The 26,916-nt window shown below is 38.6% G+C and overlaps 1 protein-coding gene across 1 annotated transcript; it reads left to right on the forward strand.

The window, feature by feature from the left end:
- Nucleotides 1–22,157: 22,157 nt before the first annotated feature.
- Nucleotides 22,158–25,714, forward strand: Gm15142 (predicted gene 15142). The gene is made up of 2 exons (XM_001475438.3): nt 22,158–22,186; nt 24,927–25,714. Exons 1-2 carry the CDS (start codon nt 22,158–22,160, stop codon nt 25,639–25,641), a joined length of 744 nt encoding a protein of 247 aa, XP_001475488.1. The 3' UTR covers nt 25,642–25,714.
- Nucleotides 25,715–26,916: the final 1,202 nt, after the last annotated feature.

Consider the following 26,916-nt stretch of genomic DNA (forward strand, 5'->3'; position numbering starts at 1 on the left):
TAAGTTTCAGTGTCTCTGGTTTTATGTGGAGATCCTTAATCAACTTAGATTTGACCTTAGTACAAGGAGATAGTACTGGATCAATTCGAAATCTTCTACATGATAACAAGACAGTTTCTAAGAGCCCCTAACAATAGCACCTTTGCATAGCGGGTTCCAGGAATGGTCAGGGTGGGTCAGGGTGACTTTCTTGAATGAATACTCCTTGAACCCAAGAAGTGGGTGGATGGAGAGATGTCGCTATCTATTTATGATAATGGTTCTATTCATTAGCATACCTTGGAGCATTAAGTTACAAAGGCCACATTCCCAAGCATGGGCCTAAGGGCCTAGAATTTTGTTTTTACGTTTTACTTTTTCACAACCAAAGAGCAATCATAGGTTAGACCCAGGTCCCCCCCACATATATGTAGCAGATATGCAGGCTTGGTATTCATGTGGCTCCCACAACACCTAGAAAAGATGCTATGTCAGAATTGAGAAATCCTCTTGGTGGATTTTTCTTTTGATGAGTATGAAGTTCACTTATGTGTCTCTTTTGATTTTTTTCTTTTGACACTTTTGTTTGAAAGTCTATTTTGTTAGATATAGAATAGCTACTTCAGCTTGTTTCTTGGTTCCATTTGCTTAAAAAAAAACTTTTTCCAGCAATTTACTCTGAGGTAATGTCTATTTTTGTTGCCGCGGTGTGATGTTTTGTACAGCAGAATGAAGGATTTCATTTTCATATCCACTCCATTAGCCTGTGATTTGGGGGGATGGAATTCATTGAAGTTGACAGATATTAATGATCATTGATTGTTAATTTGTGCTATTTTAATGTTGGTGGTGTTAATGTGTGTGTGTGTGTGTGTGTGTGTGTGTGTGTGTGTGTTTATGTGTGCTTTATCATTTTGTCTTTGCTGGTGTGGATTTATTTATTACCTGTGTTTTCCTGTGTGCAGTTAACCTCCTGAATTAGAGTTTTCCTTCATGTATTTTGTGTAGGGCAGGAATTGTGGGTAGATATTGTTTAAATTTGATTTTATCTCCGAATATATTGTTTTCTAGATCTATGGTTATTGACATTTTTGGCGGGCATAGTAGTCTAGGTTTGCATCTGTGGTTTCTTAGAGGCTGTGAGATGGTTGTCCTGGCTCTTCTGTGTTGTAGGGACTCTGTTGAGGGGTCACTTGTAGTTCTGTTGGGTGTACCTTTGTATGTTCCTTGGACTTTTTCACCTGTTTCTTTTAATATTATTTGTTCTGTAATTTTTTTGTATTGACGATTATGTGGCTATATTTTCTGATTTGATTCAATCTAATTGTTGTTGTCTAAGCTTTTTGTATATTTATATGCATCTCTTTTTGTAGTGGGTTTGTCTGATGTTACTTATATTCTAATGCCATATACTGGTTCCTCAAGATGTGGTTGCCCCCAATGAGCAGATCCTCACATACTCAAGTCATGCTATGCAAAACTTTTACTGAACTTCACTGGTTAATAAAAGGTGTGAGCCTCTGATTGGGCAGTGATGGGAGAAAGGTAGGACTGAAGGTTTGAGAGAAGATTGCAGGTGGAAAGAGAGAAGAGCAAAGACAGAGGAAGAAGAAACTGCCATGGATAAGAACCCATGGCCAGGAGAAAAAGTAAAGAATAGGTTTTATAGCTGTGGAAAATGTTAGCATACCTCTAGACCTATCAAATCTAGGCATATAGATTTGTAATTAAAATACCTAATTGTGACTTTTTTATACCTGCTTATTAGGATTATAAATTCCTACCAGTTTATATAAATAAATAAAAAAACCTGAGAGGAGCCCAAAGTTAAATATTGTGGCCACTTATTGTAGATGATCAAAGGCTAATGCTAAAGATATTTATAAATAATATCAAGATTGAAGGAATGGTTGACACTGTACTGGACATCACAATTATCTCTCCAAAAATCTTAGTCTGTAGGTTAGTCACTTCATGAGGTAGATCCACTTTCAAGGAGTTACGACATTATCCCAGTTAAAGCAACGCACTAGATGGCTTAAATGTATAGGATCTGATGGTTAGATAGGAAGATAAGGCCACATATGGTTCATACTACCATAAACTTGTGGGCAAAAGATCTGTTACAACAATGGAAAACACAGATTAATATCCTTTCAGCTTCAGAGGCAAGCCACAAAGCCAGTCAGTCTCCTAAAAAGAATATCAAACCAGTTAAAGAATGTTGTCAAAGACAGTTATAGATTCTTCAGGCTGCCCTTAAACACAATACAGCAGTGGTCAGAACTTTACATCAGGGAGCCACTGATGGTGAAATACCAATAGCCTTACCACTAAGGTGTTTGGTAGATCAATCTATTTGGATTGAACAATGGTCTATTACAAAAGAAAAATTACAGGGACTAGAAGAGTTAGTCCAGGAGTAGCTGGAGGCTCAGCATATAGATGAATCCACCAACTCTTAGAATTCTCTGATATTTATCATTAAAAAGAAATCTGACAAGTGGAGGATGTTGACAGAACTTAGAACAATTAACAAAATTGTTCATGCAATGGGTTCTCTACATTCTGGAATCACATTGCTCCTCCTGTTGCCTAAGGAGTGGCCTATCATAATGATTGATCTAAAAGATTTCTTTTTCATAATTCCTTCAGATGATCATTGGAAGATCCTACCAAAATGAATGCTAAGCAGTCATACATTGTAACAATATTGTTTACATCAACCGTTGGAGATAATGGTAAACTATTTCCTTATTCCATAATTTACCATTATATGGATGATAATTTACCATTATATAGATGATATCTTAGTGGCTGAATTGGCTACAAATGTTTAATTAGGCGACAAAAAGGATGTTTGAGGAAATGAAGAAAACCATGCATTTTTTGAGGATTGAAAATTGCTAGTGAGAAAATTAAAAAAGGAGATTAGAGTAATTATCTAGGATATATAATAAGTGTACAAAAGGTTAAACCACAAAAGGTGCAAGTCAGAAAAGACGCTTTTTTAAAGTTTATTTATTTTTAATTAGGTACTTTCTTCATTCACATCTCCAGTGCTATCCCAAAAGTCCCCCACACCCTCCCCCACCCACACACTCCCACTTCCAGGCCCTGTCATTCCCCTGCACTGAGGCATATAAAGTCTGCACGACCAATGGGCCTCTCTTTCCACTGATGGCCGATCAGGCCATCCTCAGATACATATGCAGCTAGGGACATGAGCTCTGGGGGGGGGGGTGCACTGGTTAGTTCATATTGTTCCACCCATAGAGTTGCAGATCCCCTCAGCTCCTTGGGTATGCTCTCTAGCTCCTCCATTGGGGGCCCTGTGATCCATCCAATAGCTGACTATGAGCATCCACTTCTGTGTTTTCCAGGCCCCAGCATAGTCTTACAAGAGACAGCTATATCAGGGACCTTTCAGCAAAATCCTGCTAGTGTATTCAATGGTGTCAGCATTTGGATGATGATTAGGGGATGGATCCCCGGATATGGCAGTCTCAAGACGGTCCACCCCTTTGTCTCGGCTCCAAACTTTGTCTCTGCAACTCCCTCCATGGGTGTTCTTCTCCTAATTCTAAGAAGCAGCAAAGTGTCCACACCCTGGTCTTCCTCCCTCCTGAGTATCATGTGCTTTGCAAATTGTATACTATATATTGGGTATTCTAAGTTTCTGGGATAATATCCACTTAGCAGTGAGTACATATCATGTAAGTTCTTTTGTGATTGGGTTATCTCACTCGGGATGATGCCCTCCAGGTCCACCCATTGGCCTAGGAATTTCATAAATTCATTCTTTTTAATAGATGAGTAGTACTCTATTGTGTAAATGTACCAGATTTTCTGTATCCATTCCTCTGTTGAGGGGCATCTGGATTCTTTTAAGTTTCTGGCTATTATAAATAAGTTTGGTATGAACATAGTGGGGCATGTGTCCTTTTTACCGGTTGGAACATCTGGATATATGCCCAGGAGAGATATTATGGAATCCTCCAGCAGTACTATGTCCAATTTTCTGAGGAACAGCCACACTGATTTCCAGAGTGGTTGTAGAAGCTTGCAATCCCACCAACAATGGAGGAGTGTCCCTCTTTCTCCACATCCTCGCCAGCATCTGCTGTCACCTGAATTTTTGATCTTAGCCATTCTGACTGGTATTATGTGGAATCTCAGGGTTGTTTTGATTTGCATTTCCCTGATGATTAAGGATGCTGAACATTTTTTCTGCTGCTTCTCAGTCATTCAGTATTCCTCAGGTGATAATTCTTTGTTTAGCTCTGAGCCCCATTTTTTAATGGGGTTATTTGATTTTCTGGAGTCCACCTTCTTGAGTTCTTTATATATATTGGATATTAGTCCTCTATCTGATTTAGGATAGGTAAAGATCCTTTCCCAATCTGTTGGTGGCCTTTTTGTCTTCTTGAAGGTATCTTTTCCCTTACAGAAGCTTTGCAATTTTTAGAGGTCCCATATGTTGATTTTCAATCTTACAGCACAAGCCATTGCTGTTCTATTCATGAATATTTCCCCCGTGCCCACATCTTCCAGGCTTTTCCCCACTTACTCCTCTATAAGTTTCACTGTCTCTGGTTTTATGTGGAGTTCCTTTATCCACTTCGTTTTGACCTTAGTACAAGGAGATAGGAATGGATCAATTTGCATTTTTCTACATGTTAACTGCCAGTTGTGCCAGCACCATTTGTTGAAAATGCTGTCTTTTTTCCACTTGATAGTTTTAGCTCCCTTGTCCAAGATCAAGTGACCATAGGTGTGTGGGTTCATTTCTGGGTCTTCAATTCTATTCCATTGGTCTACTTGTCTGTTTCTATACCAGTACCGTGCAGTTTTTGTCACAATTGCTCTGTAGTACAGCTTTAAGTCAGGCATGGTGATTCTACCAGAGGTTCTTTTATCCTTGAGAAGAGTTTTTACTATCCTAGGTTTTTTGGTATTCCAGATGAATTTGCAGATTACCCTTTCTAATTTGTTGAAGAATTGAGTTGGAATTTTGATGGGGATTGCATTAAATCTGTAGGTTGTTTTGGCAAGATAGCTATTTTTACTATATTGATCCTGCCAATCCATGAGCATCCCTACCTATTCAACATTGTACTTGAAGTCCTAGCCAGAGCAATTTGACAACAAAAGGAGATCATGGGGATACAAACTGGAAAGGAAGAATTCAAAATATCACTTTTTGCAGATGATATGATAGCATATATAAGTGACCCTAAAAATTCCACCAGAGTACTCCTAAACCTGATAAACAGCTTCAGAGAAGTAGCTGGATATAAAATTAACTCAAACAAGTCAATGGCCTTTCTCTACACAAATGATATACAGGCTGAAAAAGAAATTCGGGAAACACCACCCTTCTCAATAGTCACAAATAATATAAAATACCTTGGCATGACTCTAACTAAGGAAGTGAAAGATCTGTATGATAAGAACTTCAAGTGTCTGAAGAAAGAAATTAAAGAAGATCTCAGAAGATGGAAAGTTCTCCCATGCTCATGAATTAAGGACTCTTAATGACTTCCTAAAGCTACTGTAAGATATTAACTGGCTGTTCCTATAATTGGTTTCCATGTGATACCCAATGTATTTTAAACAATCCAAGATAATACAGGTTTAAATAGCCTGAGAAAATTATGAGCTGAGGATAAAAATTAGTTATCTCTGATAGAAAGGAAACTACAGGATAAGCATCTATATCATACCAGACCAAAAATGGCCTGCATTATCTTGCCTTTTCTTCATTCTCCCACATGAATTCTTATGCAGAGGGAAGATTATATCTTACAATGAATATTTTTAGCACACAAGCAGAGTAAAAAATTTAAAACCTATATAGAAAAGTTTTCCAAATTGATACTAAAGGGAAAAATGAGACCTCACCAATTAGCTAGAATGGATCCTTCTGAAATTGTACATTTGACTAATGCTGAGATTGCCTCATTTTGGACATAATGGCAAAGAGCTAATAGGAATTTTTTTGGTGAGAGATTAACAAGAAATGTATTAAAAGCAATCGACTTCAGTTTATAAGAAGAAATGATTGGATTCTCCCTTGTATAATAAAAGGAACTCCAAATCTCTGGAGCCCCTACATTTCATACTGATGCAAATAAATTAGGAAAGGCAGGGTGTAAAGTAGAAGATATAAGTACCATGGTTGAGAGTCCTTATAAATCAGCTCAAAAATAAGAATTATGTGCAATCCTTATGGTGCTGTTAGATTTTCTATAGTCTATTAATATAATAACTGACTCTCAATATACAGAATGAGTTTTTTTGCATATAGAGACTGCTGAACTTACTCAGGATCATTCTGAATTGACTTCACTGTTTATTCATCTACAATAAGTGACCAGAAATATGAGTCAACCATTGTATGTATCACACACCAGATCTCATGAAGATCTGCAAGTCCCACTGGCCCAAGGTAATAAAAAAAAAAGATCAGCTACTGATAGTAAATGTACTAGGGGTTTCAAATTTTCATAAAAATACACGATGTTAACAGCAAATATTCAAAGAAATAATTCTTTATCATTTGGCAACAAGCTAAGTAAATTGTGAAGAATTCCTCATCAGTGGCAACCACATCTTGAAGAATCAGTATTTAGCATACATTCAGAATATGAATATGTATGAATATGAACATATACATATTCAGAACATAACAACCACCAGATCATTGCACCACATCTCTTTTTAGGTTGGGAGATTTTCTTCTATGATTTTTGTAGAAAATATTTTCTGTTCCTTGGAGCAGAGATGCTTCAACTTCTATTCCTATCTGCCTTTGGTTATGTCTTTTCACATTATTCTAGCTCTCCTGTATATTTTGTCTTGGAAGTTGGGTATATGTTGGGTGACAGGCAGGGGAATGGGGCAGGGTGAAGGATCTGAATGGGATGTTCCTTGTTTGGAGGGCCTGATGGAGGCCAGTAGAGAAGTGGTCAGATAATGGAGCCCTTGGGACAGCTGGCTTGTTCCATGAGTAGTGTGTTATTTCTTAAAGACAACATAATTTAGACTAGCATGACCACTTAGTGGATCTAGTTTTGTTCCAGTGAGAAAATGCCATGAATTTGATCCCAGTCTTCCAAATGTTAGAAAAGAGAACCAAATCCTTTTCATGAGAAATTGTGATGATCTAGACAATGGATCATGCCTATCCTATCTAGCTCTGATCTTTGCTTCATTGTTGTCCTTCCTACCCTTTACAGAAATTTTAAGAGCTACATGCTGGCACAAACAGCTAATGGCCAGCCACAGAGAAAGCATATCTAAAGGAGGATATGTTGGTCAGGACCATCCTAAAGGAGAGCCAGTGTAGAAGAGGGAGGTCCCCCAGAACCCTATAGATACTGAAGATCTCCATGGACTCCCACATTTGGAATCCATCCAACCATGTTTCATTAATTACTTTATTTATGAGCTTTATATTCTATTTGAAGCCTTCTACCTGCTCTCTTCCTAGTTCACCCTTGTTAATTCTTCCCCTCATTATCACCTCCCCTTGGGTACCATAATGCCCTGGGAGATCCAGTCCCAGTAGGACTGAGTAATCCTTTTTCACTGAGACCCAACTAGGCAGTTCATGTAGGGGAAGGGGGAGCCAATGGAAGGCAATAGAGTCAGAGACAGCCCTCACTTTGATTGTTAGAAGATCCACATGAAGACTTATCTGCACATCTGCTACAAATTTATAGGGGACCTAGATTCAGCCCATGCATGTTCTTGGGCTGGTGGTTCAGTCTCTGTTAGCCCTCATAGGCCCAGGTTAGTTGAATAGGCAAGTCTTCTTATGGTGCCCTTGACCCCTCTAGCTTACTCAATTCTATCACCACCCCCATCTCTTCCACAAGACTCCCAGAGTTCTGCCTGATATTTGGCTGTTAGTTCCTGCATTTGTTTCCATCTGCTGTAAGATGAAGCCTCTCAGGAGACAGGTATACTAATCTCATGAAAGCAAGCATAGCAGAGTATCATTGCCAATCATTCTCTCTCTTTCTCACAAGGGCTGGGTCTCAAGTTGGTACAGTCAATGATTGGGTGTTCCCTCAATCTCAGCTCCATCTTTTTCACTATGCATTTTACCAGGAGGACAAATTTTTGGTTGAAGATATTGTGGATGGATTGATATTCCCCTCTTCCACAGGAAGCATCCCTTGTTATAGGAGATGGCCACTTCAGTCTCCTTATTACCCACTGGCAAGAATCCCAGCTAGTGTCACTCCCATAGACTCCCCTTTGCCTCCCCTCTCCTATTTCTCCAGATAGTCTCAGAGATCACCCCCACACCAATTTTCATTCTAATTTACAGCCCTCTCCTGGCCTCCTCCTCACACCTTATCTCCATCCCAGTTCCCTTCCTCACCTCTTTCCTACCAGTTTCCTGTGTCTGTCCACCTCAGATTAATACTGCCTCTCAGTGAGATTAAAAAAGTACTAAATGACTCAATAAAGAAATGGGAGAGTTCTCACACTAGCAGTTTAAAAGTACTCATGAAAGCTCTAGAAAAAAAGAACCAAATATATCCAAGAGGAGTCGATGGAAGAACATAATCAAACTCATGGCTGAAATGAATTAGAATCAATGAGAGCAATGCAAAAAAAATCAATGAAACCAAGAGCTAATTCTTTGAAAAAAAATCAACAAGATAGATAAACTATTAGCCAAACTAACTAAAAGGCCGAGAGACTATCCACATTGAAAAAAAATCAGAAACAAAATGGACATATAACAGAAAACCATGAGGAAATTCAAAGAATCATTATGTCTTCCTTCAAAACCATGTGGTCCACAAAATTGAAAAATGTATACAAAATGGATGGTTTTCTAGATAGATAATGCTTACCAAAGATAAATCAAGATCAAGTAAACTATCTAAACAGCCATGTAACCTTTAAGGTAATAGTAGCAGTCAGTAAAATCTTCCAACTTAAAAAAAAATACAAAGGCCAGATGTTTTGGGAGAGAATTCTACCAGACTTTCAAAGAACTAATACCATTATTATCAAACTATTCCACAAGATAGTAACTGCCAAACTTAATCTATGAGGCCACAGTTGCCCAGATACCTAAACCATACAAAGACTTAAAAAAAGAGAATTTCAGTCCAATTTTTCTTATGAACATTGATGCAAAAATATTCAATAAAGTACTCACAAACTGAATCCAGAAACATCAAAAACATGATCTGCCATGATCAAGTAGTTTTCGTCCCACAGTATTGATGGCAGCTCTTTGACTATTTTTTATTACTTTTTTCCTATTTACTGATACTTCTCAATTCCTACTTCAATGTGTTAAGTGTTGATCTGACACAGACCCTCAAACCTCTCACTGTCTCTCCCTCTGTCTCTCCCTCAGTCTCCTTCCCTTCCCTTCCCTTCCCTTCCCTTCCCTTCCTTCCTTCCTTCCTTCCTTCCTTCCTTCCTTCCTTCCTTCCTCCCTCCCTCCCTCCCTCTCTCCTTCCTTCCTTCTTTCCTTCCTTTTATCCTTCTTTCCTTCCTCTCTTATTTATTTCCTTCCTTCCTTCCTTCCTTCCTTCCTTCCTTCCTTCCTTCCTCCCTTACTTCTTTCCTTCCTTCCTATCACCATCCTTACATCTCTGCCCTTCCCTCTCTCCGCTTCTTTCTTTCTCTTTTCCATGCAAGTGACTGGAAGCTGACACTCTGTGTTTCCTACCTCAGAGTTGCAGTGCCCAGATATTTTCTGGTGACGCTGTGTCTCCAAATGGCTTTTCTCTTTACTGTCTACCTAGTTATTCTCTACAGGAGACATGATTCTTTGTTCAGCTAGTTTAATGACCTGGATTTTACTCTTAGAGAATGACCCCTCAATGAAGACTCCAGTACCACATGAGGGATCTCCTTGAGGATTTAAAGAGCCTCCGGCATTGATTTGAACTCCTGCTTCCAGAATTTGAGGAGTCTGTTAGATTTCTGGGGCAACTTGAAGAGACAGAAAACGGAATAGTGGCCAAATGACCTCTGCAGATTATTTCAAACTATGGGTATTTCAAAGGGTAAAAGGGGTATGTTCAAAAGTGGATAGGGGTGCTTGGGGAATAAAAAGGTAAATTCAACCTTTCTGTACCAGTTTATAGTCTTCAGAGTTGTTTGTCCATGAAATGTTTATTTATCATTATAAATTAATTGCTCTCCTCTTAACCCTGGCTGGGCTGCCTTACCTAGGCTCAGTGGAATGGCAGAGTGTGTGTCTGGTCTTACTGCACTTTGATGTACTGGGTTGGGTTGATATTCATGGAAGCCCTCCCCTTCCATGAGTGGAAGGGGAGAGAGAAGTAAGAGAAGGGGAGGTGGGATAGAGGGACTGGGAGGAGATGAGAGAGGGGAAGTTGCCATTAGGATATAGAATCAGTGAATAGATTAAAAGGAAAAAAAAACAAAAAACAAATACAAAAGAAATTACTTACTCTGGCTACCAGGATACAAGTAGTACAAATGAGTTATGTAATGGCAGTGATGGAAAAGGGGCTGGAATGTAAATTTACATTTCTGCCTTAGTTAGAGTCTGGCAGAATTTGTTCCAGAGGGTACAGAGGGTAGAGCTTCTCTTTCTCTCTCTCTGTCTCTGTCTCTCTCTCTCTCTCTCTCTCTCTCTCTCTCTCTCTCTCTCCCATTCCACTGGACAGTAGACAAGTGGCAGGGGTACCTCTCCCACATGCCTGCACTCTAGATTGGCTCACCCACAACCCCTGCAACCAAGGTCATATCTACTGTGCTGCCATGCTGAGATACAGGTCCTAGTCTCCTGAGTCCTGCAGCAGGTAAGGAGTGGGACAAGCTCTTCTCTTTTCATCACCTCAGGGCAAGTTCTACTTGCCACAGGTGGGGAAAGATGAAGAGGGACCATTTCTCACTCACCCAAGTAACCACATGGCAAATAGGTGACAAGGCCAGCTCTTCCACACTGAGATCCTCTGGGCCAGCTCACCTGCAACTCCTGCAAATATGAACAGTTTGACTGTGTTTAGTAGATGATGTGCAGGCCTTACTTTCCTAAGTAGTGTAAAGGGTGGAGGCAATTGTCCTATGATTCCCAGGTGAGAAGTGTGTCAGCTCTACATAGCTCTCTAAAATCAACATGGCCCCAGGAAGAAACCCAGATTAGGAACTTTTACCTGGCTTTTGGTGGTATCAGACCTTCCACTGATTCAGGACACTCATTTGTTTTATGTTTTAAGACAACGTGGTTGATTAGCCAGTACCAAAGGTACATATGAGTCATTTCACAATAAAATTCACTTTCTTTCTAATGACCATTACAGGTCAGGGTATAATGGATATTGTTTTGTCTATACTATCCATTACAAAAACTACTGTCACTTTTTCTTTGGCAATTCAGTGCTACAAACTTGGCCTTGCTACTGCAGGTCCCAATTAAACATATGGTATTTAATTCATTGAACTGAATATTAGCATTTTTAATCCAATGGTCTGACATAAGAAAGAGGGCAACAACCAATTTTGTCAAATGTGTTAGTGCCCAACTTACCTTTTTTTTTTCTTATAAGGTCATCAAAAGGTATATCTTCCACTCTGGTCTTCCTTCCCCTTGAGCTTCATGTGGTCCAAAAGTTGTATTGTGGGTATTTCATTCTCTATGCCTAATATCCACTTATCAGTGAGTGCATACCGTGTGTGTGTGTGTGTGTGTGTGTGTGTGTGTGTGTGTGTGTGTGTTTGTGTGTGACTGAGTTGCTTCACTCAGGATGATGTTTTCTAGAACCAGCCTTTGCCTGTGAATTTCACGAAGTCAGTGTTTTTAATAACGGAATAGTACTCTATTGTGTAAATGAAACACATTTTCTGTATCCATTCCTCTGTTGAGGGAATCTGGGTTCCTTCCACTTCCTGGCTATTATAAATAGGGCTGTGATTAATACAGTGGCGTATGTATCCTTATATAACATGTTAAAGTATCTTCTGGGTATATGCCCAGGAGTGTTATAGCTGGGTCCTTAGGAGTACTATGGTCCAATTTTCTGAGCAACCTCCAGACTGATTTCCCGAGTGGTTATGCCATCTTGCAATCCCACCAACAATGGAAGAGTGTTCCTCTTTTTTCACATCCTCACCAGCATCTATTGTCACCTGAGTTTTTTATCTTAGCCGGTCTGACAGATGTGAAGTGGAATCTCAGTGTTGTTTTGATTTGCATTTCCTGATGACTAAGGATGTTGAACATTTCTTTTTTGTTTATTTGTTTTTATATTTTTATTACATATTTTCCTCAATTACATTTCCAATGCTATCCCAAAAGTCCTCCATACCCTCCCCCCCACTCCCCTACCCACCCATTCCCACTTTTTGGCCCTGGCATTCCCCTGTACTGGGGCATATAAAGTTTGCGTGTCCAATGGGCCTCTCTTTCCAGTGATGGCCGACTAGGCCATCTTTTGATACATATGCAGCTAGAGTCAAGAGCTCTGGGGTACTGGTTAGTTCATAATGTTGTTGCACCTACAGGGTTGCAGATCTCTTTAGCTCCTTGCATACTTTCTCTAGCTCCTCCATTGGTGTCCCTGTGATCCATCCAATAGCTGACTGTGAGCATCCACTTATGTATTTGCTAGGCCCCAGCCTAGTCTCACAAAAGACAGCTATATCAGGGTCCATTTAGGTGTTTCTCAGCCATTTAAGTTTCCTCAGTTGAAAGTTCTGTGTTTAGCTCTGTACCTCATTTATTTATTAGATTTTTCTTTATTTAAATTTCAAATGTTATTCACTTTTCTAGTTTCCCCTCCAAATCCTCCTGTGGAGAGCCGTGAGCAATTGCCATCACGAGCCTCCCTGTGCCTAACTAGTAAACAAGTAATGTGTGCAGGTGCAAGAGTAAATTCGTGCCAAGTCACTGCCCATCTCCGGGCGTAGTAGTGGGGTGATGAGTGAGCAGCTAATCAGGAGCTGACACGTCACATGGAGGGGTATATAAGCATCATCATTTTCCTTGCTCGGGTTGTTCTTCTTTTGCCTATGCAATCAATGCTTTCCCAATAAATGTGTGCAGAAGGATCCTGTTGCAGCATCATTCTTCCTGGCCAGTTGAGCGCGTGCAAGAAATGGTGCTAAAACCTGAGACGAGAAACATCTTCAGGCACGAGCAAAGACTCCCTGTTACAGGCATGATTCAGAACTGCATCGTGGGGAAGGAGTGGTTGATAAAGGTTCCCGTAAAACAGACTGTTGAGAAGAATCCAGCGTGGATTCAGAACTCTTCAGCTGGGTAACAGGGGTACCCATAAGTAAAAGGAAATTAATGTGAGTCTCTGAGAGGCATGCTTTCTTACACAGTAGGTCCAGTAATTGTCGTTGGGGTTGTGTTGCTTGCTTTCTTTCTTAGCCTTGATATTATGCTATTGCCTTAATTTTTCATAACCCTGGACACGAGTGTATCTGCTGGGGGTAGCTCGGCAGACACATAAGATCATAAAGCAAGTGTAGATAAAGTTGTGGATCGACCTTGGGACTAAGAACCTCACGTAGATAAGTGAGTACCTCAAGGATGCTTTATCCAGGACAAGAAATGTGAGCTAGCAGTTAAGGAAGGGCAATGACTTTTGCAGGAGCACCAGGGAAGCATATCAGAAACAGAGAGAAATGAAAAAGAAGGATCGCATAGAAAAATAAGTTTTAAAAAAAGTAATTTTAGAGCTCTCCTAGGGACAGAATAAAAACGGGAGACGTCCTGCTCTGGCTCCTATGGAGATATCTTTAGATTTGGATTATTGTTTTATGTTTTATGTTGAAAAACTTTATCTGCTGGCTGTCCATCCTTTAACTTTTTGAAAAGCAGACTCAATTTGCACAGTAGAAAGTGATAAAAGCACTGTGGCTGGGAGTCAGGTACAGCTGAAAAAGCCCTGCTGAGGGCCGATTGCAAATGGAGCTCTTAAAGGGGCAGGCAGCAGCATATAGACGGACCTTCTGTTCGGGGATTTGGAGAGAGATTAGATTCTCCTTGCTGGGATGTCCTATTTTCACTGATCAAGCTGAATTTGCATGGGATAGAGATATGCTGCTTGATCAAGGTTGATTTGCACAACAACAGACAGGATATCCAGTGCAGGTATTTGAGCAGGTGAATCAGATTGCCATAAGGGTGTGGAAATCATTGCCCACCGGTGTTGACAGTGTTGTAGAACTCCAGAGAGACAATGCGGCACTGAATCAGGTAAGAGAGGAGCGCACTCGATTGGTTTTGGAGAGAGGGTCTGTTTGTGTTTCCTCAGGATCATCGACAACAGCTGCAGGTTCCAGATAGGCTGACCAGAGCAATTCAGGGTAGGTGGAGCTGTGAGGACATGGATGTTCCTGTGGCTGGAGGTGCTCCTGCTAGTGAAAACTGAAGAGCTCTGTGTTCCTGAAACCTATGCCGATGACAAATTCTGGTGTTTCCTCAATTCTTTACATCTAACGCCAGATTTTAAGCCTTAATGGAACTCAAATAGCATCCATCATTGTTGGCAATTTTACCTCTGCTTTTTCTTACTTTAAGGAATGGGTGGGGGTAATTTTGTTTGCTGCTGCCATCTGCTGTGGGCTTGTGTACATGCTCTGGTTAGTTTGCCAGCTCAGAACCCAAAACAAAACAAAACCATGACAAAGTCGTTATCACTCAAGCACTTGCAGCTATTGAACAAGGGGCCTCCCCTGAAATTTGGCTATCCATGCTTAAGAATTAATTGACATCTGAGTTCTCTGCTCTTGCGGTCCTCGGTTCTGTGGAAAATGAGAGAGACTCAACAATTAAAGCTCGCCTTAGGCCATACTCAGCTCTTGCACCCCTAGAGGCTAGACGCATTGCACAGGGATGAGCAAGTAGGTCGTTGATTCTTATGGATTGTTGGGCTAAGCACCACATAGGAGTCGCTCAGAGGTTTGGGCACTCCTAGAAGACAAGTCAATTTGCATGAGGGTTGAGTGTCCAAGTGTCCCTCCCCTAGGAAAAACGGCATGGGAGCAGGTCAGGGTTGCTCTGGGTAAAAGCCTGTGAGCCTAAGAGCTAATCCTGTACATGGCCCCTATTTCTGCACACTAGGGATTCGACCTCTATCTTCATCCATTAAAGAGTGGCTTGCGTTTTAATAAAATAAAATGGGGGAGATGTGGAGAGCCGTGAGCAATTGCCATCACGAGCCTCCGCTGTGCCTAACTGGGGCGTAGTAGTGGGGTGATGAGTGAGCAGCTAATCAGGAGCTGACACGTCACATGGAGGGGTACATAAGCATCATCATTTTCCTTGTTTGGGGTTGTTCTTTCGCCTATGCAATCAATGCTCTCCCAATAAACGTGTGCAGAAGAATCTTGTTGCAGCATCGTTCTTCCTCGCCAGTTGAGTGCGTGCAAGATCCTCCCTATCCTTCCTCCCCCTGCTCACCAAGTCATCCATTCCTATTTCCTGGCCCTTGTATTCCCCTATACTGGAGCATATAACTTTCGCAGGACCAAGGGCCTCTCCTACCATTGATGACTGACTAGGCCAAACTCTGCTACTCTTGCAACTAGAGCCATGAGTCTCACCATGTGTTTTCTTTAGTTGGTGGTTTAGTTCTAAGGAGCTCTGGAGATACTGGTTAGTTCATATTATTGTTCTTCCTATGGGGCTGCAAACCCCTTCAGCTCCTTGGGTACTTTCTCTAGCTCCTTCACTGGGGACCCTGTGCTCTCTCCAATGGATGACTGTGAGCATCCACTTCAGGACTTGTCAGGCACTTGCAGAGCCTCTCAGGAGAGAACTATATCAGGCTCCTGTCAGCAAGCTGTATTTGACATCCACAATAGTGTCTGGTTTTGGTGGTTATTTATGTGTACCGCATTTTCAATAGGGTGGTTATTTCGTTCTCTGGATTCTAACTTCTTGAGTTCTTTGTATATATTGCCTTCCTTATCTTTTTTGATAAATTTTGGTTGATAGTCAATTTTATTCAATATTAGAATGGCTACTCCTGCTTATTTTTTGGGACCATTTGCTTGGAAAATTTTTTCCACCGTTTCCCTTTGAGGCAGTATCTATCTTTTCCCTGTATGCAGCAAAATGCTGGGTCCTGTTTATGTATCCAGTCTTTTAGTCTATATCTTTTTATTGAGGAACTGAGTCCATTGATGTTAAGAGATATTAAGGAATAGTGATTGTTGCTTCCTGATATTTTTGTTGTTAGAGGAGGAATTATGTTCGTATGACTATCTTCTTTTGGGCTTGTTGAAAGAGGACTACTTTCTTGCTTTTCCTAGGATGTAGTTTCCTTCCTTGTGTTTGACTTTTCCATCTGTTATCCTTGGTTAGGGCTAGATTTATGGAGAGATATTGTTTAAATTTGGTTTTCTCATGCAATATCTTGTTTTCTACACCTATTGTAATTGCAAGTTTTGCTCGGTATAGTAGCCTGGGCTGGCATTTGTGTTCTCTTAAGGTCTGTATAACATCTTCCCAGGCCTTTATAGTCTCTGGTGAGAAGTCTAGTGTTATTGTGTCTGACTTTATATGTTACTTGATCTTTTTCCCTTACTGCTAATAATACTCTTTCTCTTGTGAATTTGGTGTTTTGATTATTATGTGACAGGAGGAATTTCTTTTCTGGTCCAGTCTACTTGGAGTTCTATAGGATTCTTGCATGCTCATGGGCATCTCTTTTTTTTTAGGTTAGGGAAGTTTTCTTCTATAATTTTGATGAAGATATTTATTGGCCCTTTAAGTTGGGAATCTCCACTCTCTAATATACCTATTATCCTTAGGTTTTGTCTTCTAATTGTGTCCTGGACTTCCTGGAAGTTTTGGTTAGGAGCTTTTTGCATTTTGCATTTTTTACTGCTGTGTCAATGTTTTTAATGGTATCTTTTATACCTGAGATTCTCTCTTCTATCTCTTGTAGTCTGTTGATGACCCTTGCATCTATGCCTGCTGATCTCTTTCCCAGTTTTTCTAACTCCAGGTTTGTCTCTCTTTGTGATTTCTTTTTTGTTTCTTGTTCCGTTTTTAGATCCTGGATGGTTTTGTTCAATTCCTTTACCTGTTTGGTTGTGTTTTCCTGTAAATCTTTAACGGATTTTTGTGTTTCCTCTTTAAGGGCTTCTGTTTACCTGTGTTGTCCTTTATTTCTTTAAGGGAGTTATTCATGTCCTCCTTAAAGTCCTTTATCATCATCAAGAGATGTGATTTTATGTCAGAATCTTGTTTTTTTTCAGTGTGATGGTGTATCCAGGACTTTTTTGTTGTGGGAGAACTGGCTTCCGATAATGCCAAGTAGACTTGGTTTCTTTTGCTTATGTTCTTGTGCTTACATCTCACCATCTAGTTATCTGTGGTGTTAGTTGTTCTTCCAGTGTTTGACTGGAGCCTGTCACTCCCATTCCTGTTTGCTGAGTGGTTCCTATGTCCTGTTGGTCTCCTGTCCAGTCTCATTATTGGAGCAAAAGTTTTTTTTTTCTCATCTATGAACTTTGGAGTGACAACACTCCTGTGAAACCAGCTATCTGTGGGAGGGTTTTTGGGTCCAGATCACTGAGCCACAGTGTTAACTGCAGGGCACAGATGGAGTTTGGAGGAGCATACTTTTAGTGAGTGTGTAATAAAACATTGTAAGTAGGTGATAGTAAGATACCTAAATTTCTCTAATCTTGATGCCATCAGTAGTGAACTGACATTGAAGTACGTTGCATGGATTACACTTTTGAGATGAACATGCCAATATATAACATGAAATATGTTCTCAAAGTAATGAAGATAGCTGCCAAATGATATTGGGAATGCCCCACACACATAGTACTCGATACTTGATAAGATGAAGACACAAATGAAAAAGATTGAGGATTTCAGCCTAGACTACTACACTCAGCAAAACTCTCAACCCCTAAAGATTAAGAAAATAAGATACTCAATATAATAATTATTCTTTAAAGTTTTATTTATCTACAAATCCAGCCCTATAAAAGGTGCTTGGTTGAAAACTTCTACCTGAGAAGATTATTTATTACTAGTATTTTATGGTAGTCGTTAATCTCAGGCACCCAAAATCAAAAGAAGTAATGCATGGACAAGGGTATGTGCATACCAACACTGTCATCACCAAAAAAAATAAAGAAACAAACAGATACAACAAAATAACATGAATCAATAATCCCTTTTCTTTGATATTTCTCAATGTCAATGGTCTTAATTCCCCAGTAAAACCACAACTAACAAAATGGATTGGAAAACAGATCTATCCTTTTAGTTTATAAAAGAAACACACCTCAGTAACAAGAATAGACATTACCTCTTCAAGTAAAGAATTGAAAAAAGTATTTCAAGGAAATGAGCTTAAGAAGCAAGATTCTGTATCAATTTTAATATCTATAGCAAAATACACTGCAAACCAAAGCTAATCAGAAAAGATATGGAAGAACACTTATATTCTTCAAAGGAACAATTCACCAACATATACATTTTTATTTTTGGAATATATGATAGTATACACAAGTGATCCTAAAACTTCCACTAGACATTACAACAACTGATAAACACGTCCAACAATGTATCAAAGAACATCTAGTTTAACAGAATTCACCAGAGCAGAGGAGAAAGAATTAAGAAAGTCAGATACCATAGAATAATGATGTACTCCAAGGACAAATGAAAAGTAGTCACTTACATATGAAATTTATACAGCCATTGTCTAGGGCTAAGGTTAGGAAAAATGGGAACCACTGTTGTTTTGTTTTGTAATGTTTGTTTTGTTTTGCTTTTTGGGGGGTTTTCTTGTTTTTGTTGTTTTGTTTTGTTTTTGTTTTTGTTTTTTTTCAAAGAGCTGCTGTGGGCTATGGAGATAAATTCATTCTAGCCTACTGCAGGCAGTCTCTGTCATTGTATGCTGTCCCCAGCAACATGGAAGCCTTTAGAGCTGCCTATACCAAAGAAAATAATGAATCAAAACCAGTATCACATCCCTGGGGAAACTGTAGAAATTATCCCTGCTATCAAGATCTTTAGAAATGTAGGGTATATGATTTCCACAACATTTCTCTTTAACCTCTCTCTCTCTCTCTCTCTCTCTCTCTCTCTCTCTCTCTCTCTCTCTGTCTCTTTCAGAAACTCAAACAGCTTGAGAAGGGGGTTTGTATATACAGAAATGTTTAGCAGAGCAAGCAATTGGAACCTGTTATTTGAGGGTGGAACTGGGTCTTGGGATTAGCACTAAAATTTGCAGAAGAAACTTATAGTTTATCATTGGGATGGATCACCCATAACTACATTTTACATAAAGTTTACTGGAATCAACATTTTCTTTTTGTACATCCTTAAGAAAGCTTGTCCTCTTATCATTTTCTTTCTAGAAACAGTGAGATCAGTCTTCTAGGATGCAGTCCTTAATGCAGGCCTCTGCTATCAACTTAACCTCAATATTTGCTTCAAAGATGCTTTCACACTGTTACATATAACCCTGCAATTTTTAAAGAAAAGGAAATTATTAAACTCCCGAAACAACCCAAACAGATATAGGCCTCAGATCTTGTTACCTTCAGTGCATCCAAAATCACCACAAGGTATTTTCATTCAACCAAAATCATTGGAAATATGAATTACACCTTTCCCTCAAACATCTTTGATACTTGATTGCTCTATTTAATGATTAGAAATTCATGTTCCATGATTGTCTGACACAATTCCTACTATTTCTTCAGGTATAGGCTAGACATTTCATGGGCAAGAGGCTGTGTTTGAACTTGTGGTAATATTTCTGCCTTGGGAACAGAATGTTGGATAGCAGTTGTCAGCCACCACTACATGTCTCTTGATTGTTTGCTTGTTTTATGCCTCAGGTGAAACAGAAGCATGATGCATTGTAAACCTGTTATATTCAGACTCCTCTGAGCACAGAGGCAAGTTCGGGAACTGTTTTGATAATGAAGTGAGGCTGATGACAGGATTTATTTTCCTGGAAGAATCAGATTTCTGGGCATGTTTGTGAGATAATATTTAGGTTAGGTTTACTGAAGTACAGAAATCAATGCTAAATATTGGTGACATCATTCTTTGGGCAGTGGTGTCAGACTACACAAAAAGAAGAAACCTAGAAAAGCATAGACATTAATAGCTCTCTGCTTCCTGAGAGTAAATACAGAGTAACTAGAAACACTATGATTCTTACAGTCTACTTTAGGTGCTGTTACTCTACCCTCAAACTGTGGCCCAAGAACACCCAAACACTTACACCTTCCATCACTTGCATATGGTGGGTATTTGTCACAGAAATGAGAAATATAAGTAATAAAGAAAATTGGTCTTTGGAGAATACTTCACTGATAATATGAATAATATGGTGATACACTTCATAAGTTTTTGGAATTGGTTCTTGGCGAAAATCTGGAAGTATTTGGAACTATATCCCAGAAAAGCATGTTAATGGCTGTAAAACAGTTTAATTGGCTATTCTGTGGGGAGGGTATAATGGCAGCACGATGAGAGAAATGAGAATGAGGGTGCTCATGAGGATTCTAAGAGGATCAAGAACTCAAAGTTGAAAAAAGGAAAGTGGTCAGTCATCTTCCATGCTTGCAAAGACCTGGCTGAATTGTGACTGTGACTGGAAAATATGAAAAATGCAAAACTTAACTGTGTAGACTAATTTATTTGTGGAAGAAATTTCAAAGTTAGATATAATTCAGAATGTGGCATAAGAAATTTTCAGGACTGTGGATCAACTCCATAATGTAAAGAGCCCCAACTGAGTGTAAGAACAAATCACTTGAAAACTGAAAGTCCAACTGAGGATCCTACTGAAAGAGTCCTTTTCTTCTGAGTTTCACTCTCCTAGGGAATTGCTTCTTTGTGGTATGTAGAAAGAGGCTGCCAACAATTAAAATTGCAAGGAACTCATTGACCTAGCTGACAGTCACATAGAGCCTCTCTCTCTCTCTCTCTCTCTCTCTCTCTCTCTCTCTCTCTCTCTCTCTCCCCAAATTATTATAGTATCATGCAACATGTAGTCAAGGAGTTCCAATAATGGCTGTATAAAAGGAAGGTCTATGAATAGAGTAGTTGTTCCTTCAACAAGCTAGATTTTTCAGCTGGTCTTCAGTAAATTCCAGAATGAAAAAGAAGTAAGCTTTAATCCTAGTATAGGAATGGACATGACTGCCAGAGTGAGAGCATGCTGGAAAGATAGGAAGCATCCAACCAGGACCTTTATACATGATGCCAGCACAATATCTGTTCCAGGTTACTACTGGATCTTCTCATGTCCAAAGTTGTGTATTACGTGCATATCATTTCATTTGGAGAGTCTTCATTAGAAGTGTGTAATTGTACTTCAAATGATTTAATTAAGAAAACAATCATTAAAAAGTTTGATCAGTCATTTGAATTTTAGTTAATTGAACATGTGGTCAAGTGAACTACCAAGTATATTCTTCACAGGTTCATTTAAAATCAAATAGGCTATTTAACTCATAACTAAATAATGCATGTATTTTTAACTAATTTGAGAGACTTCATCTCACAATTTATGTGTGCCCATTTGAACCTCGTCATTGCTCGGGAGTTTTCCCCTAGTTCTAGTAGTCATGGAAACATAAGAATGTATACATTCTTATTTCTCTAATGGTTGGCAGTCACTAACATTTGAACTTCCTATAAGAGACATAAAAAGATAAAAATCATATACTTCCACGTGCATTTCATTGGTCTTTACTATCTTAAGACAGAGAACACCAAAGAAGGCCTCTGACATATAGGTCAGGCTACTGTTAGACATTAGTTTCACCTGAGTAAATCTTCTTGAATATCATAAGTGTCAGATGCCCAATGTATGAATACTTTGTCTTCATGCCCTGCACTTTATAACTAACTGATGTTGTACTTGTGAATTATTGATTCTGTGTTATTTCCTATGTATTAAATGAGACTGATAGCAGCATGGGTAAGATTGGAGTGTCACTACTATCTTGAGGTGTTTAAAGTAGGTTCAAGATAATCACAGCATGAGCTATTAATGCAACTATTTGTGCAAGTCCAACAGAAAGCAAGACTTTGTTATGCACAGTTAATATGTGCCTAATAGAACATCCTCCATTTAGTTTCTTTAGCACTACTTGTGACTCTCTGTTTGATATTTCCAGTGATTTAGAAGACTGGTGATATTGTCATCCTCCAAATGGATTGCTATACCCTCAACACTAAAAGGTAAAGTATGACATATGAAGGCTTTCTATTTGATTCTTTACAAAAAGCTCATATCTACCATTGGGTTTCAGACAAGAGAAGTACCACATCCTGACAAGCTAGCTAATTTGTCTGGCAAAAAATTATTCTACATCCTAGTTTCATTTCTCCTTCAAAGCATAAGGGTCCTGTAGTCTGCTACTTCAGACATGAATTGACAAGAAAGAGCTTATGTTGATTCCCAATCAATTTCCCTCAATGGCAAGCCCATCATGTTTATTATTTTCCCCAAGTGGTACTTTTACTCTCTTGACCCTTTTAGAATGCACATTCCACAGGACACTTTGGAATGGTGGTTAGCTGACAATCTCTCCTTGGAAGGAGATTCCCTAGTACAGAACCCTCAGACTTCTGCATGTCTAATGGCAATGATGTTATGCACATTCTGGAATCACTGAAATTCTTTTCCTTTTCCTTTTCTCTTAAAGAAGGAATCAGTATGTCTTCTCAATAGGATTTTTCTTACTTTCCTTTTAGTACACTCATAGACCTTAATTGACAGATCTAAATAAGTTTTTTTTTCATACTAGGAATATAAAATATTATTTTGTCAGTCAAAGATGATGTTAGATCAAAAACCCTCTAGATCCGTTATATGTTGCATAACAATGAAATCAGTTTTCACAAAGTGCAATATTGAATAAAAAGTGAATACAGAATGCACATATTCATTATTCCTCATTCTTTACATACTTATAATAGTTTTGATGATATAGGAATTCAACTCACTATGTCACACATTAGGAAATCAGCATCCTACCATGAAGTTTTATATGATACTCATTATAAATAGAAATTTAAGTATATGTTCATGTGGATTTTAATAATGAAATACTACACATATTATTCCACAAAAATGCACATCTATTAGGATAATATCTAGAGAATTATAACAGTGTTTTCTCCTTGATCTAATTAATATAATTAATTCTATTGTTCCATCATGTTCAAATCTTTGGGTATTTAAAGATATCATGTATGCTTTTGCTTGACTTAAATAGGCATACCATGTGCATTATCTTTCTTTTGTCTCTCTTGTCTCAAGGTTTATGCAGATATCAAAGTGCTCTTTTTAGTATTATGTAATAACCAGCTACAATAAGTTGAGCATTTGTCTGTTTGGAATCCTCACTGAGCTTTAAATATATATATTTTTTGTTTCTCAAAGAATTCTGCAATAAGCAACACATTAGATCAAAAGTAAGCAAATTCACCAAATAGGAGTAGATGGCAGGAAATAATCAAACTCAGGGCTGAAAGCAACCAAGTGGAAAAAAAAGAACTATTCAAAGAATCAACCAAACCAGGAGCTGGTTCTTTGAGGAAATTAACAAGATTAATATAATCTTATCTAGACTAACTAGAGGACACAGGGACAGTATCCTAATTAACAAAATCAGAAATGAAAAGGGACACATAACAATAGAACACAAGGAAATCCAAAGAATCATCAGATTCTACTACAAAGGATTATACTCTATGAAACTATGAAACATGGTGAAATGGAAAACTTCCTAAACAGATACCAGGTACGAAAATTAAATCAAAATCAGATTAATGATCTAAACAGTCTGATATCCCCTAAAGAAATAGAAGCAGTCATTAATAATCTCCCAACAAAAATAAGCCCAGGACCAGACAGGTTTAGTGCAGAGTTTTATCAGACCTTCAAAGAAGACCTAATTCTAGTTCTTCTCAAACAATTCCACAAAATAGAAACAGAAGCTACTCTACCCAATTCATTCTATCAAGCCACAATTACTCTGATACCTAAGCCACAACAAGATCCAACAAAGAAAGAGAACTTCAGACCAATTTCCCTTATGAATATTGGTACAAAAACACTGAATAAAATTATTGCAAACTGAATCCAAGAACACATGAAAATGAACATCCATCAAGACCAAGTAGGCTTCATCCCAGGGATCCAGCGATGGTTTAATATATGGAAATCTATCAATGTAATCCACTATATAAACAAACTCAAAGACTAAAATCACATGATCATCTCATTAGATGCTGAGAAAGCATTTGACTAAATTCAACACCCATTCATGTTAAAAGTCATGGAACGATCAGGAATCCAAGGCCCATACCTAAACATAATAAAAGCAATATACAGCAAACCAGTAGCCAATATAAAACTAAATTTAGAGATGCTTGGAGCAATCCCACTAAAATCAGGGACTAGACAAGGCTGCCCAATTTCTCCCTACCTATTCAATATAGTACTTGAAGTCCTAGCCAGAGCAATTAGACAAAAAAAGGAGATCAAGACGATACAATTGGAAAGGAAGAAGTCAAAATATCAGTATTTGCAGATGATATGATAGTATATATAAGTGACCCTAAAAATTGTACCAGGGAACTCCTAAACCTGATATACACCAACATCTTTAATGGTATTTCAAACTCTTAAAGCACCACAAATTTAGGTAATGAAATGGATAACAAACAACATAGCAAAATTTGAAGGATAGTCTGATATCATTTTCCAAATATCTTACAATCATAGATCACAAGTCTTCTTACTCATAATTAACTAGTATATAGAAGCCTAAAGTGTGTATAGCTCACTTAAATACAGCATTGAGATAGCAGGGGCATGGAATGAGTACATTATACCTACATACTCTGACTCATTCAGTTTTCCACATTTGTGTTCCTGATTGAGTCTATAATTGTATTATCTCATCTTCAGATTTGCAGGATTGGTGTGGATCTTCAGAGTGACTGGCTTCATTTGCAGCCTGTTATCTTTGGGGTTTGGAATAATTCTTGCAAACAGCAAATACTGGCGCCTCTGGGAATTTGACAGTAATTTTGTCCACCTTATTTACATCGGACTTTGGGAAGCTTACTACCATTGGGAATTTAACTTCTCTGGTACTGAAACCATAATTCTGGTACACAGCCCTGTCAACTCGACCTGGACAATTTCACCTGAATTTCAATATGCACGGAACCTGATATTACTGGCAATGCTGATAAAACCTGTTGTTGTGATTTTTAGCTCAGCAGCCCTTAGGGTCAGCATAATCAAAGCCTCAGTCCCTGAGATTCAGATAGTGTGCTACAAGTGCTCTGTCTTAATTCTGATCCTCAGCAGCCTTTGTACCATTATTTCTGTGACCTGGAACCATGTAGTAGATCTCTATGGCAACACCACCCTTGACTTTCCACCAACCTTTCCAGTTAAGAAAGAAGCCCTAATTAAAAAACACAACACTCATGTGTTTCCAATGGGGCTTGTGACAACCACTCTGTCGCTCTTTGGTGTGATTATGTTCCTCTATGAGATAAGGTCACTGAAAGTTCAGAAGAAGCTGAATGCCCAGCATGTTTCCAAACAATCTGATGACAGGTCCATAAATGAGCATGCTTGTGTTTGCCAAATGTGCCAGGAGACTCCCTGACAAAATTTTCTACACCACACAGTACTCATGTAATTATTTTCTCAGAGAAAATAAAATATCACAATGATGTTCAGTGTATGTCTGAAGCTTTTATCTTCTTCCTGTTGAATGTGCTGCCTTCCTTAAAGGTATTCACATCCTAAACTGTGCATTTTAAGACGATATGTTCAGGCATAAATCAAGGAACCAAACCTAAGTTACAGGTTTGTTTAAAAAATACCATTAAAGTATTTAAACATGCATCAGAGTGGGGGCACTTAACACCTAATGTGTACTGAATGCAGAGCAGTACTTGAAGCCTGTTAGCACTGCTGAAAATTCTTCTTCTTGAATAAAAGAAGACAAACAGTTCACTGGGTATTCTATGTGCTCTTAAGACTCCCCTTGATGGAATTTTCTGAAATTCCCAGTCATTTCCAATGTGTTCTGATGAAGAGAAGTGTTCCAGGTAGGGAAAAAATGGGTAGGATATTGGCATGATTCATGTATATGGAAGCTCTCTGGAGGTTAGAGTATTAGACTAAATACTCCAATGTCCAAAATAATGCCGTGGATACACTCAGTACCAAAGAGTAGACAAGTGCTCCCAGAGAAATAATGAAATATCCTCTCCAAACCAGGGAGATTTGGAGGGTGCCAATGTTTTACTTCAGCAGAGGAGACAAAGAGTCAGCAAAACAAGGAAGAGATTCAGGAGATTATATTTCAGGGAATCTCGCATCTCTGACTGACTAGCAATTTGATTGTTTCTGCAGCTCTGACTGACTAGCAATCAGACAGTTTATTTATACACCTTTCAGAGAACAACGAGAGACTAATGGGTATTTATGAAATAGAGATTATGTGTTTGATGTTTTTCATTATTTTCCCAGGGTTACAAATTCAGCCACAGTTGGAAAATACAAGAACATATTTTATTTTTATTATCAGTCCTATGCCTCCAAATTAAAGACACTAAAGATTGCCTCTTCCAAATGAAACAAATGTATTACATGATGACTTCTTTTTTGGCCAGCTCTGTTTCCAGTTTTAAAGTACCCCAGCAAAACAGAAATTATCTGAATGAGACTTTTTATGAATAGCAAATTGTAATATCTAATTTCTTTTATTATATGTTTTACTATCTATACTATAAATAGGAAAATATTTTCATCAATTTCAGTTATTTACTGAATTCTATTGCTCTAAGGAGTATACCCTGTAAGACCCTGAACCTTTAAACTATGCTTTCAAAGATCTTCAAGTGTGATGTAAAGGGAAGCCTTGAATCTGTAA

Source organism: Mus musculus, chromosome X, assembly GCF_000001635.26.
Source record: "Mus musculus strain C57BL/6J chromosome X, GRCm38.p6 C57BL/6J".
Classification (NCBI taxonomy): Eukaryota; Metazoa; Chordata; class Mammalia; order Rodentia; family Muridae; genus Mus; species Mus musculus.